At 40.8% G+C, this 14,479-nt stretch overlaps 1 protein-coding gene across 1 annotated transcript in view; it reads left to right on the top strand.

The window, feature by feature from the left end:
- LOC124552592 (neuropeptide F-like) overlaps positions 1-14,479 on the top strand; it is a 635,976-nt gene that overhangs the window by 601,177 nt on the left and 20,320 nt on the right. The window contains exon 3 of the mRNA XM_047126917.1: positions 6,758-6,907. Coding sequence (XP_046982873.1) covers positions 6,758-6,907 — 150 coding nt within the window. The remainder of the gene's footprint in view (positions 1-6,757; positions 6,908-14,479) is intronic.

Here is a 14,479-nt window from a genome sequence, read left to right as displayed (position 1 = left end):
GCTGCTCATACCAGCGGTTTTTATGCAACCCGCAAAACCCTCAGGTACCATGCGCAATATTTTCATATTCTCTCGCTCGGCAGGCATAAATTATTAGTCCTACAGAAAAAATGAACAGGATGTTTTTGTAGGAAATTCAATGTAGTTGACTTTTGTGCTTGGAAGCGTTATCGCTAGAGACCCTAGTTTTCGAATTATTCCAGAAAAACGTACAAAAGTGAACACATGCGTCTTTCTTGAATAATTCAAGAACTGTGGCCTCCAGCAAAAACATATTCCTGCACAAAATTTAACTACATTAAATTTTCCGCCAGAAGGTCCCGTTGGATTTTCTGTAGCACTAATAGTTTGCACACAGCGAGTGAGAGAATATGAAAATCTTTGGTGTGGTATTTGAAGGTGTTGCAGGCTGCACAAAATCCAGAGATAGGGGCAGCTGACTCGCCCTATTATAACAGCTCGATTATGTTTAGATAGTGCTTGAAATTCAGTGATGCTCGAAACCGGTAGTGATAAATAGAAAGACAATAGAAGATGAATAAAAAAGCAGTTCTAGTGGAGTATCATTATAGTGCATTTAAAACTTATCTATTATTTCCACTAAAGCTATAAAGGTGGCTTGTAAACTACAGATATACATAGGTCATTCTAAAAGTAAAGAACATTTGTTTTCCGAACATTTTAATTCAGCCAAATCAAAGAAAATTTATTTTACATAATGACGTTATAACTCAGTCATTTTTCTATGTAGTCGCAGTTCACTTTTAAAAATTTGTAGCAGCGCTCCACAAGCTTTCCCATGTCTCCTTCAGACTCAATTGCCACTAACGTGTTGAACCAGTCACTAAGATCTGCATTCAGTTCGTTGTCGTTTTCGTAAGCTTCCCGCCAAAAAAATTTCTTGAATCAATTAGGGCCAAGTCCGTGCCATACAGTGGATTCTAGAAAAGTTAAACTGCCGAAGGAAATCGATCGTCAACGCAGCAGAATGCGGGTGACCGTTGACGTGAAGAGGTACAATTATGCCGTTGGACAACCACCCAGTCCGGTTGTTTTGATCGGCGCGCCACAGTCGGTGGAAGCATTTATTTACGGTGTCTCCTCTACGTATAAGGTCCATCCCAAAGCACTGGGACCACAACCTTTTTTGGTGCTCAGAATTTCTTTGGCTTGTATTTTTACTTTTGATGGAGATTTTGAATGGTCCAATTCACTGATTGATGCTTTATTTTTGTGGAGTTTCATGCGAAACACACGTTTGGTCACCAGTAACAATGTGGTTCAAAAAGTCCTCGCGTAAGAAAAGTCAGTGCAGCTCCCATTCGTTTTTTTTATGTTCACCTGGCATCAACTTTTCCATAGCCGATACCACCATCAACAGCTTCATAAAAGACTGATAGTGACATTTCAGGAAAGCGTAAACTCTATCAATAGTGAAAAAAGTAACTGAGGGCTTCCGAGGGTATTGTCACAGTCGATAAAATTATTCTGGGTATGTGACAGCACTATGAATGTATAAAATTCTCCGACGGGTGTTTTGCTAGTTTGCAAAAACACCGTGAGCATATCGATTTGCAACAGTGGCCGAAACGTTGAAGAATTCATTGCACTCATATATCCAGAAGAATAGCGAAAACGTCTGTCCAGTTGAATTATGTCTCTTAAATCGCTGACTTCATTCGTCGGTTACAACAGAAGGTATCCTCGATCGTTTTTGATCGCGAATATTCTTTCGTGCACCATTAAACATGACACACCAGCTTTTCAATGAAGTTTCATTCATCACATTTCCATAGACACTGTTTATCTGTTAGTAAATTTCGACTGGACGGCCTGTTTTGCATTCAGAAAACGTACTGCCACACACTTGGCGGAATGTTTCATTCCGTCGCACATTTTTCAATTCCACTAACAGATAGTAAACGGTCGACCGTTTCTGGTCGCTGTCAGCGAGGGAGAGTTGTGCGGCTCATCAAATCAAAATATTATTTACACTCGTAGACTATAGTCTGTTGTCCTATTCCACTACGATGAAAGTGTTATTGTAGTTTGGAATGGTAGGCGAAATGTCGAACGAGTATTCCGAAGGGGAGCTCTGATTTCAAAGACAATTATAGATAGTTCCATACCATTCAAATTTTGACAATCCTAGCAAAGAAAACTTGTCTTTTGTAATTTCAGTTTTCTTTTTATACGAGTGCCGTTGTCCGGCCGACAATGTGAACTGCGCCGGCACAGCGAAAGAATCCGCGATCTCTTTCAGATTTCAAAATTTAAAAAAATATATATTTTTTATTGTTGTTACTGCCCTGCGTCATGGCGTTGAGTGTTTCCACTTTTTATTAGGAGGTGCGCTCGGAAATTCCAAGCCTCTGGTATTTCCAAACCTTGACACTATATTCCTTATTTCTTCACAACTAATAAAAAGTAAACGTTTAAAATACCTGTTTTGGTGTATCTTACTTGAAACTCCGTCACTGGTTAGAAAGTAAATACTTAACTTTTTCTGTCTGCACTTGAATTTGTCCAGAGAACTCGGATCTGGTTCAATATATACAGGGATTGCTCAAGCTGACGTCTTATAGGTGTCGATAATTCTCTTGAAATAAAACTGAAATTCAGTTTAAACCTTGATTTTGTTCGACAGTTGTTCATTCCACAACATTCTGACATACCAACGCCGTTTACTGTCACATACTTAACAATAACAGCAGAATTAAACAAGCACAATGACTGTGGATGTTCGACCTATAGAAAAACTGTCTTCGAAAACCTGCTCAGACATTCAAAACTGTCGTCAAATCATCTGAAAAGCTGATAAATGACAGTTGCCCCAATCAGCCATTGCAAAACTATAAATAGCTCGAGCGGCGGAAAATTATCCAGATATATCGCACAGCATTGGGATAAACCCATCACAATTTCCGCTAAGAGGGAATTTTCGTTTCAGTTGTTGTTTCAACTGTAACACAGCTCCGTGTTACGTTTTCACAGCGGTAATGGTAGGCCCACAATCAGACCTTGAACTTAACAATGGAAGTACACTGCCATAATTACCTGTTGGGCATCTCCGCACACCGAAACATACCGTCGGCATACACACTGCAGATCAATGTGCATCAGTAGTGCCTCATAACATACGGAGCGTCTTCAACATTGGCTCCCAATGTTGTAAGATTCTAAGCTGGGTGTAGAGTCACACACTAACAGTCACTAACACAGTTTTCAGTGTACAGAAGGGAAGTTTGTTACGCTCGCTATAACTCGCATTATGCAAGATGTTCAGAAAGAAAAGTTAGGTCTATATTCTTTACAACTGAATATCTCTTTGTTTTTGTTTTTTAAATAGGGAGAAATGAAAAGATTTTGGTGTACTACACATTAAGGTATTACTTGAGATGGTATACACTAAACACAAGCCAATAAATAATAATGACAATAAAAGATGACTTCTCCTGTCGAATTATCAAAAGTTTGCAATATTTTTGCCCTTTGCTACTGTAAACATAGACCAAATTCTACTGCAGGGAAATGTATTCTCGTGCCGATTAATTCACAACAAATACAGTGACCGACACACAGAAAGTACGTAAGTCACTTACACTTCTTGACAATGTCGTTAGAATATTCAAACGCTTGAGGGATAAAGATACGCTATGAATATGAAAACTTCGGACAAGATTGCAAAGAACCTTAGAATTTCCAACTGGGCCTCAGTATTTTATCACCTAGACAGGATGTTAACTGATTCTTCCGTCGCTTCTTATTGGAACGACATAGATTACGTATTTATAATGTGGACAGAAGGTTATCATCAAGATAAGGCATTATTTTCGGTCAGGAGAGAATGTAGTCCTGCGGGAAAAATGTGGTAGTCCACTAATATTATGATAAACAAAGAACACATTCTGTGGAAATGTACTGTCAGAGCATCAAAACCTAGTAACAATTTGGTCTTCTGCACATTTCTTATCAAGTACCGAATTTCTCAGAAAATACGTATATTCCACTAAATAATAATTTAGCAAGCATTTGAGAACTGGAAGACAGTGTATCAACCGGCCTTGGTAGCCGAGCGGTTCTAGGCGCTTCAGTCTGGAACCGCGTGACTGCTACGGTCGCAGGTTCGAATCCTGCCTCGGGCATGGATGTGTGTGATGTCTTTAGGTTGGTTAGGTTTAAGTGGTTCTAAGTTCTAGGCGACTGATGGCCTCAGATGTTAAGTGCCACAGTGCTCAGAGCCATTTGAACAGTATGTCAAATACAGTTCCTTACAAAGGTATTGGAATTTTCGAAAGTTCGAAGAAAATATATCTCATGTTTTGCTGGTGGGCACGCAAAAGCCTGGAGGAAGCTTGCAGATTTTTTAGCCTTCCTATTTTGGTGCCAATTTTTGACCACAGAGGGAGGAGGTTTTCCGCAAAATGATAAACCGTTTTCGGTGATGGAAGGCTGTAGTCCTTGAGAAACACCGTATCATCCAAATGGTATTATTTTAATAAAAAACTCACTTAGCTGAAAAATACAGTGATTCTAATATACTGTAGAATAAGTACTATCTGTTTACACTTTCTAGCGATCCGTGGGACCTTCATGCAGTTGTGTAACGAGCATCTATACTATTTTTGCAAAAGAACACTAAAACCTCCTCCAAAGGAATATGCACTGCTGCTCAATCATTTATCTGACATGCGTTTACTGAAATATAGTGGGTCTAATATAATTTTTAGACAAATGTACTAGAATTTTGAGAGAACTTGACGATAATTGGCTCCTGATGCAGCTCCTGATGGGGAACACAAAACCTCGAGAGGTGTTTGCAGCATTTTTAAGCTTTCTGAAATGTGGATGCCTTTTGAATGTACTCTCTGATGCGCGCTTTATTGCCATTCACAGAACAAATAAGCGGTTGGAGAACTGAGCCAAAATAAAAGCTCAATAAAACTCGCAACGGTTTCAGCCTATGATATTTTCGCAAAACAACAGAAAGTTCTACTCCAGAGAAATGCGTATCACTGTCCAGTTATTCACCAGACATTTATTATCTGAAATACGTTGAGCCAAATATAATTCTTTGACAAAGGTACTGGAATTTTCGAAAGCTTGACAATAACTGTCCTGTGATACAGGTAGTGCTGTGGCACACAAAAGCCGGCGGGGAGGGGGGGGGGGGGGGGTGCTGTTTGCAGCATTTTGTAAGCCGTCTAAAATGTGGACGTCCATTGAAAATACCGTCTCACGTGGACTTTATAGCCATTCACAGACAACATACGTTTTTGTAGAAGTTTTTGGAATAAAAACACATCAAAAACTCACAACAGTTTTTGCCCATGATATTTTTGCAAACAGGCAGAAAATTTGCCTCCAAAGGAATGGGTTCCACTGGCCAGTAATTTACCAGAATTTCATTAACTGAAATACAGTGAGTCGAATGTTAGTCTTTGACAATGAACCCTGGAAATTTCGAAAGCTTGAGGATAACGGGCTCTTGATAAAGATACTGGTGGGAAGCACAAAAACTTACGAAACATCTGCAACATTTTTAAGCCTTCTAAAATGTGGAAATCGATCAAACGTACCCATTGATATGCACTTTATAGCTATCCACTGAACACATATACAGTTGTAGGACTGAACCAAGATAAAAAATTCACAGTGATATTTTTATAAACGACCACTGAATTCTGCTGCAATAATTCAACAGATATTCATATACTCAGATACAGTGAGTGAAATAGAATTATATGCAATTGCAGGCTTTCTCGGCGTATTTCAGCTATGAAATCTTCACGAGTTATCAGCCGGGTGGCGTCGTCTTCTAGTCGCAACGTTTCAATGGACTGCGTATCCAGCATCTTCAGGCGAAGATGCTCGATACGCAGTCCATTGAAACGTTGCGACTAGAAGACAGTGCCACTCGGCTGATAACCCGTGAAGATTTCATAGCTGAAATAGAATTGTCTAAAAAAGGTAATGGAAGTTTTGAAAGCTTGATGATAATTGTCTGGTAAAGGTAGGCAACACAAAAGCTTGGGGTATATTTGCAGCATTTTTAAGCCCTCTAAAACGTGGATGTCTATTAAACACACCTACTGACATGCACTTTACAGCCACTCACAGAAATCGTATGATTTTGTAGAAATTAACTGAAGGAAAACCTTCCAGAAAGTCACAACAGTCTTAGTCAATGACCTTTGTGTAAATGAACGCTGAATTCTATTCCAATGAAATATGTTTCACAGTCCAGTAATCCACCAAAAGTTCATACTCAGATGTGATGGGTGAAACATCATTATCTGAAAAAGATAATGTTATTTTCGAAAGCTTGAAGATAACTGGTTTTTGATAAAGGTAGGCAACACGAAAGCTTGGGGTATATTTTCAGCATTTTTAAGCCCTCTAAAACGTGGATGTCTATTGAACACACCCTCTGATGTGCACTTTACAGCCATTCACAGAAAACATGAGTTTTTGTAGAACTGAAATCTCATCAGAAAATTAAAACAGTTTTAGTCAGTGATATTTGTGTAAATGAACACTGAATTCTATTCCAAAGAAATTTGTTCCACTGTCCAACCTTACATTCATTATAATTCTCTGCCAAAGGTTCTGGAATTTTCGAAAGCTTTAGGATAGTTGGGCTCCTGATAAAGGTGGGCAACCCGAAAGCTTGAGGGGTGTTGGCAGAATTTTTAAGCCTTGTGAAGTGTAGATGTGACGTGGCGGCAGTTGCGATGTGAACTGACGACTTCCCCAGCCCTCGCAGCGGGGGTGGCGCGTCGCTGTCGGTGCGCTCCCCCCTGGACACGCTGAGCATCGCAGAGCACCTCCGCGGCGTCGAGAAGATGGTCCGCATGCTGCAGCTGCAGGAGTACGACCGCATGTACACGCCGCGCAACAGGCCCAGGTACGTAGCCAGAGAGAGCGGCCGGCATACAGCCTGTGCGGCATAGCTGGACACTTGCCGACGTCTGGCGACACCTAGCGTTCGCACAATAATAGTAAACACTCCATAGCTCTGTGGCTGTAGGCAGTGACAATGGTAGCTGCCAGTTGTACATGTATACTGCTACCGCCTACGCTAGTAAAGTAAGAAAAGAAATTTTGTTACCTACACAGTTTGCCACCCACACATGGTTGTGGTGGTAGCTAGCCCTTGGTTTCATGTTGTTAGTTTGGTCGCGGTGCGTGGCAGTGGGTGAGTGTGACGAGCAAAAATCCGAAAAATATGTAGCAATAAATACTCTCAGGAAAAGCTATACAGGATGCTACAAAAAGGTACGGCCAAACTTTCAGGAAACATTCCTCACACACAAATAAAGAAAATATGTTATGTGGACATGTGTCCGGAAACGCTTACTTTCCATGTTAGAGCTCATTTTATTACTTCTCTTCAAATCACATTAATCATGGAATGGAAACACACAGCAACAGAACGTACCAGCGTGACTTCAAACACTTTGTTACAGGAAATGTTCAAAATGTCCTCCGTTAGCGAGGACACATGCATCCACCCTCCGTCGCATGGAATCCCTGATGCGCTGATGCAGCCCTGGAGAATGGCGTATTGTATCACAGCCGTCCACAATACGAGCACGAAGAGTCTCTACATTTGGTACCGGGGTTGCATAGACAAGAGCTTTCAAATGCCCCCATAAATGTAAGTCAAGAGAGTTGAGGTCAGGAGAGCGTGAGGCCATGGAATTGGTCCGCCTCTACCAATCCATCGGTCACCGAATTTGTTGTTGGGAAGCGTACGAACACTTCAACTGAAATGTGCAGGAGTTCCATCGTGCATGAACCACATGTTGTGTCGTACTTGTAGAGGCACATGTTCTAGCAGCACAGGTAGACTATCCCGTATGAAATCATGATAACGTGCTCCATTGAGCGTAGGTGGAAGAACATGGGCCCCAATCGAGACATCACCAACAATGCCTGCCCAAACGTTCACAGAAAATCTGTGTTGATGACGTGATTTCACAATTGCGTGCGGATTCTCGTCAGCCCACACATGTTGATTGTGAAAGTTTATAATTTGATCACGTTGGAATGAAGCCTCATCCGTAAAGAGAACATTTGCACTGAAATGAGGATTGACACATTGTTGGATGAACCATTCGCAGAAGTGTGCCCGTGGAGGCCAATTAGCTGCTGATAGTGCCTGCACACGCTGTACATGGTACGGAAACAACTGGTTCTCCCGTAGCACTCTCCATACAGTGACGTGGACAACGTTACCTTGTACAGCAGCAACTTCTCTGACGCTGACATTAGGGTTACTGTAAAATGCACGAAGAATTGCCTCGTCCATTGCAGGTGTCCTCGTCGTTCTAGGTCTTCCGCTGTCGCGAGTCATAGGCTGGAATGTTCCGTGCTCCCTAAGACGCCGATCAATTGCTTCGAACGTCTTCTGTCGGGACACCTTCGTTCTGGAAATCTGTCTCGATACAAACGTACGCCACGGCTATTGCCCCGTGCTAATCCATACATCAAATGGGCATCTGCCAACTCCGCATTTTAAACATTCCACTGCCTGAAAAACCACGTTAGTGATCAACACTAACTTGTTGATGCTACGTACTGATGTTCTTGATGCTAGTACTGTAGAACAATGAGTCGCATGTCAACACAAGCACCGAAGTCAACATTACGTTCCTTCAATTGGGCCAACTGGCGGTGAATCGAGGAAGTACAGTACATACTGACCAATCTAAAATGAGCTCTAACATGGAAATTAAGCGTTTCCGGACACCTGTCCACATAACATCTTTTCTTTATTTGTGTGTGAGGAATGTTTCCTGAAAGTTTGGCCGTACCTTTTTGTAACACCCTGTATATTTGTGATTAGCATACAAAGTGATACATTAAAGTGTCTACGGTCAACTCCAGTACCCAGTATCAGGTTTAAATAGGAATATGTAGACTTGTGCATGCCTTATCTGAACATGCTCGAAAGATAGACAGTAGAGAGGAGTTTCATAATGTATGACAGATTGTCATGAGAGATGCCACAACTGTATATTTTTAAAAATATATATTGTAACAGTATCAGTTCCGTATTGTCACAAATTATAAATAATTCTGTTCACTTAATGATGACCTTAAGACCTACAAATCTGTAACTATAGACAGAACACTTGTATGCGTATGTACTGACAGACTTTTCTCCATGATCATCCACTGCCACCCACTCGTGGTTCATGAGGTACGTAGCCCTTGGTCTCATGTTGTTAATAATGGAGTTCGGTCGCGGTGTGTGGCAGTGAGTGCTTGTGACGAGCAAAAACCAGCAAAATATGTAGCAATAAACACTCTCAGGAAATGCTACATGCTCTGTGACTTATGAACTTTGCCATACATGTGAAAAAGCCTTTCCTTCATTCATTCGATTCATTCGTCCGACATAGTACGATGCTTGTGCAGTTACGTCATTCAAACTATAACAACAACTTGTAACATCAAATAGATCAGTTTTTAATCTATCAGCCCATTTTCGCCAACCCCCCTATGCTTATATGCAATTAAAAGTAAATGCCTCATGAGATAAAGTTAGTTCCATTTCTTTTCACCTTCATTTGAATACTGTTATTTTAAGGCAATATTACTAAACTAGCATTGGCCTCATTGTGCTACCTGCGGTTAAATATGGCTGTGTAACATAATGTTAATGCCAGTATAGATGAAATACGGCGATGATTGTATAAGCAAATGCATTCACTGATACAGTAAAGTTCAAAAGTCGTAGAGAATATATCTTTTTCTGAAAGAACTAAGTCTTCCACATCACGCATTATACTGAGATATCTGCCAACCACAATCACCCTCTTTCATCCTCCTCAGTGAGGATGAAATGCGTTGAAGGCTTATCACCATTACATTGCATCGTGAATGAAACAATAACCACACTTTCACATACACTGTAAAGTTTGTAAGTGATATATATTTTAGCTTTACCTAGGACTATTTATTGCTCCATATTTTGTGTACTTTAGCCCACCACACTCACCCCCTGCCATCCTCCACGACCAACTGGCTCAGTAACAGGATAACTGCAGTCATAATATTCTCAATGAGACATACATCTGTATGTATTTTGTATCTAAAATACTCACGCCTTCTCTCATGCCACATATTCTAACCTGGGGAACACTAGGTTTCTCAGCTAGTAAATTATTATTATTAGCGGTATGACAATTACAGATCACTTTCACAATTATTTTCTTGTGCCTTTGTCTCGAATCTGCGCAGTGACGGAATGATAAGGAACTAATTTGGCATGGTCAGTTTAAGAAGTGGACCAATGCCCTTCCTGGCGCTATCCCAACTGCCTGTGTGTAGTGTTGTTCAAGTCGAAGTGAGCGAAAGTTTCTTCTAATTGTTTGTGAATCGTCTAAATGAGATGGAAATTGGGTACCAGCCCAGTATTCACCTATTGGGATGCGGGAAACCACCTAAAAACCACATCCAGGATGGACAGCATTGAGACTGTCTGGCGGACTCGATCTGGGGCCAGCTTACTTCCTTATCCCAGAAGCGGCGCTTTAACATGCATGGCTACCCAGGTTGATAAAATGTATAAATAAATTATCATTATTAATTTTATGGCAATTACACATTATATATGCAATGTCTGTTCCCCAGACATGTCCATAAGAACAGACATATTTTGATCCCACTGCCGTTATGAATCAATACACAAAGGAATTAATGGCATTTCCTCCTAGTGAGTATTGATTTAAATTAATGGAAAAATTTAAAAATTAGTGCCAGACTGGGATTCGAACCCAGTTCTCCTGCTTACTGGGAAGATGCACTGACCACCACTCCATCTGGACACCGTGATCATCACAGTTACACTGACTACGCTAGCATGCGTAGGGGCACTACACAGGTAGTGTGTGGATAAGTTGAGAATTTGCATCTGATGGGAGGTGTGCTAGGGTAGTCCGATCAGCTGTGATGACCACTGTGTACAGATATCTAGTAAGCAGGAGACCTGGATTCGACTCCAGATCCAGCTCAAATTTTAAACTTTCCCTGCCGATTTAAATCAATGTCCACCAGCAGCTAATGTCATTAATTTCTTTGTGTCTTAATTACACATCACTTTGGAAACACAAATAAAATAGGTACATTATTTACAAATTTATATTCGTATTTACATAGTTCTTCACAAATGTTGCTGAGGTGTTTCATGGTACGAATTTGTGGGTACTCTTCAACAATATGTCTGACAGTCTGTCTTGGGAATCCACATCTGCACTCAGCAGTGGTAGTTTCTGGAGATTTGTGTATTAGGTCACCACATCTCCTCTGGTTAGTCCAGATCATGTTGAGCCAACACAATGTCTTCTAGGGTACATCAAGCTAAAATGGTTTGTTGTTGGTTTGGAGAAAGCTGTGGAGCTCGTCTGGAGTGTTGTTATACCATTCTTGCATCCAAACTTCGTTAAGACTGAAGCTGTGATCCACCAGGTTGGTAGATGTTCTTTGTGGAAGATGTCTCGCGCAAAGTCTGTTAATTTGGACAGCAGATATGTCGTCATGGCTTGGCAGCTGCAGATCCTTGAGAATATTATTCTTTCTTCTCAGGTTAGGTGGTGGAATGCAGCTCAGGGCAGGTAGCCAGATTGAGTGGAATCATCTGTGGCAATAACAATCAGCTTTATTTGATTTAGTTATGTATCTAGCAACTTCGTTTGGCTGCTGTCATAGAGAATGACTGCAAAATTTTGCCGCAGAATAGATAAGGCTGATTCTTGACCTCAGTTTGGTTACAGTCCATATTGGATGGTGTTTAAATAATGTGTCAAGTGTAACTCCAAGATACCCTAGATATTTGTTATGGGCCAGACAACCATCCTAAAAAAATATGTCCAGTTTGTAGTTTGTTAGGGTATTTCTCAGGTGAAAGCAAGTGAATTCAGTTTTGTTTGGGTTCAGTTGAAATCCCTATTTACGAAACTAATGAAACATTACACTTATCTCCTTTATTAATATATCCTCAGTGACCGCAATTTGTTTGTTCTTTGTTTTTATACCTAGTCATCAGCACAACCAAGCTTCCTGGACTGAGTGGATGATATTTTTTAAATGGTTGCTCTAGTTTTGTTTTCCAGATTGAAAATTTGTACCTCTTGTATTTCTGTGATTCGTCATTTGTCCGTTGATGTGCAGCCTTTGACTTATCTGAGAAATTTCATCTCATCTGACGTAATTTTCCTTCTGTCTTTGCTTTGAGAGTACCCACATCTCACATCCACATAATATTACCAGCATGGCCATTTATTTCTGTACTAACATATAACGAGAAATCGTTGTTAGAAAAAATCTTGAAAAGTTCTTGAACTCTTTATTCCAAATTTTTACATAGTACTTTCATAAATATTGGGCGGATAGAGCCTATATATCGTTTTATACAACAATGTATACATTTTCTGCTGTTGGCGACTATCGACCGCAAGAAACATCATTTTTCGACTTTGACTTGTAGACTCTTTGATAGAGGATCTTTGACACGTTTGGTTCTTCTCTCGAATGTTCGGGCTGTGTGTGTGTATGCTATAGTTATTTAATGGAAGTGTTCTTCAACGTACAGTGTGATGGTGATTCCTTCGTTGCACAACTTAAGGAAGAGAATTACCATACTTCTAAAACTGACTGAGAGGAAGACAATGCTGTGTTTGTTGTGTTGTAAAAGCGTGCAGTTTCTTTTTCTTTCTCGACGTCGGATATAACCACGATAGGAGGCACATTTAAATCATTTTATAATTTCTTCTCCGCGCATATAATTTTAGACAAAAATTGTATACACAACAATGCTCTGTTTTGTTTTCTTCCTCGGAGCCGATTAAACAGAAGACCTATATTAGATAAGTTATATTTGCGGTTTATCGCCTAATGATTTGAATTCTACTATGCCGTCTGAATCGTATGAAACTTTGTAATGCTACCTATTCAGGTAAGCGATATACTGTCACTGAGGTTACTATCCTCTCAGCTCCAGCAGCTTGAGAAGTGTCTCATAACCCGTATACCAGTGATGCCAACTGATTTACCCAATCATTTTAAGTAAATCAAGATTTCGTTTGGAGTGACAATAAAAAAGACTCATGGTCCTTTGAACTAATTTAGGTTCAGATGGTATCTGCCATGTTCAGTTATATGCGTGCATTCACTACTGCTACTGTACAGTATCCCAGTAACTAAAAATATATTGTACACTGTAAGGACACAGGCTATACATTTTTCAACAACAAATATATATACATGGGGGGAGCACGCAGGGTATTTAAACAATTAGGCAAATTTTTTCGCTTGTCATTATCTCATGTTATCTTTTCACGAACTGGTAATTCAGTAGACCAGCCCATGCTCTTACCACAGAGCACCCAAAAAACGAAAAGTGAAACTTCCTGGCAGACAAAAACTGTGTGCCCGACCGAGACTCGAACTCGGGACCTTTGCCTTTCGCGGGCAAGTGCTCTACCATCTGAGCTACCGAAGCACGACTCACGCCCGGTACTCACAGCTGCCAGTACCTCGTCTCCTACCTTCCAAACTTTACAGAAGCTCTCCTGCGAACCTTGCAGACCTAGCACTCCTGAAAGAAAGGATATTGCGGAGACATGGGTTAGCCACAGCCTGGGGGATGTTTCCAGAATGAGATTTTCACTCTACAGTGGAGTGTGCGTTGATATGAAACTTCCTGGCAGATTAAAACTGTGTGCCCGACCGAGACTAGAACTCGGGATCTTTGCCTTTCGCGGGCAAGTGCTCTACCATCTGAGCTACCGAAGCACGACTCTCATTCTGGAAACATCCCCCAGGCTGTGGCTAAGCCATGTCTCCGCAATATCCTTTCTTTCAGGAGTGCTAGTTCAGCAAGGTTCGCAGGAGAGCTTCTGTAAAGTTTGAAAGGTAGGAGACGAGGTACTGGCAGAAGTAAAGCTGTGAGTACCGGGCGGGAGTCGTGCTTCGGAAGCTGAGATGGTAGAGCACTTGCCCGCGAAAGGCAAAGGTCCCGAGTTCGAGTCTCGGTCGGGCACACAGTTTTAATCTGCCAGGAAGTTTCATATCAGCGCACACTCGGCTGCAGAGTGAAAATCTCATTCTGGAAACGAAAAGTGGTTTATATTCTTAAGTATTGTAATGGTGTTGTGTGCAAAAAATGAGACCTTGAAAAAAGTAAAAAGCAGAAAGGATACAAGGAGTATTTTTTCAGTCATAATCTATATACGAATACTTTCGAAGTGGACCAAAATAGCAGCGAGGAGCCGAAATTTCCATCCTGACGCAATTGTTAGTGACACGCCAGATTTGAACATATACCCAATTTCCACACTTATTTAACAACAACGAGGCATTGCCGAGTGGTTTAGTTGTTGTATAAAGTTTCAGTTCAGTTTCGTTTTTAGTTTTGTCTTCCAGAGAACTACTAACTGTCGGACAAGTATCTTTAAAGTTGCAAAGTTTT

This window comes from Schistocerca americana, chromosome 10, assembly GCF_021461395.2.
Source record: "Schistocerca americana isolate TAMUIC-IGC-003095 chromosome 10, iqSchAmer2.1, whole genome shotgun sequence".
In the NCBI taxonomy this organism is placed as follows: domain Eukaryota; kingdom Metazoa; phylum Arthropoda; class Insecta; order Orthoptera; family Acrididae; genus Schistocerca; species Schistocerca americana.
This window is presented reverse-complemented; position numbering and strand designations above follow the sequence as displayed.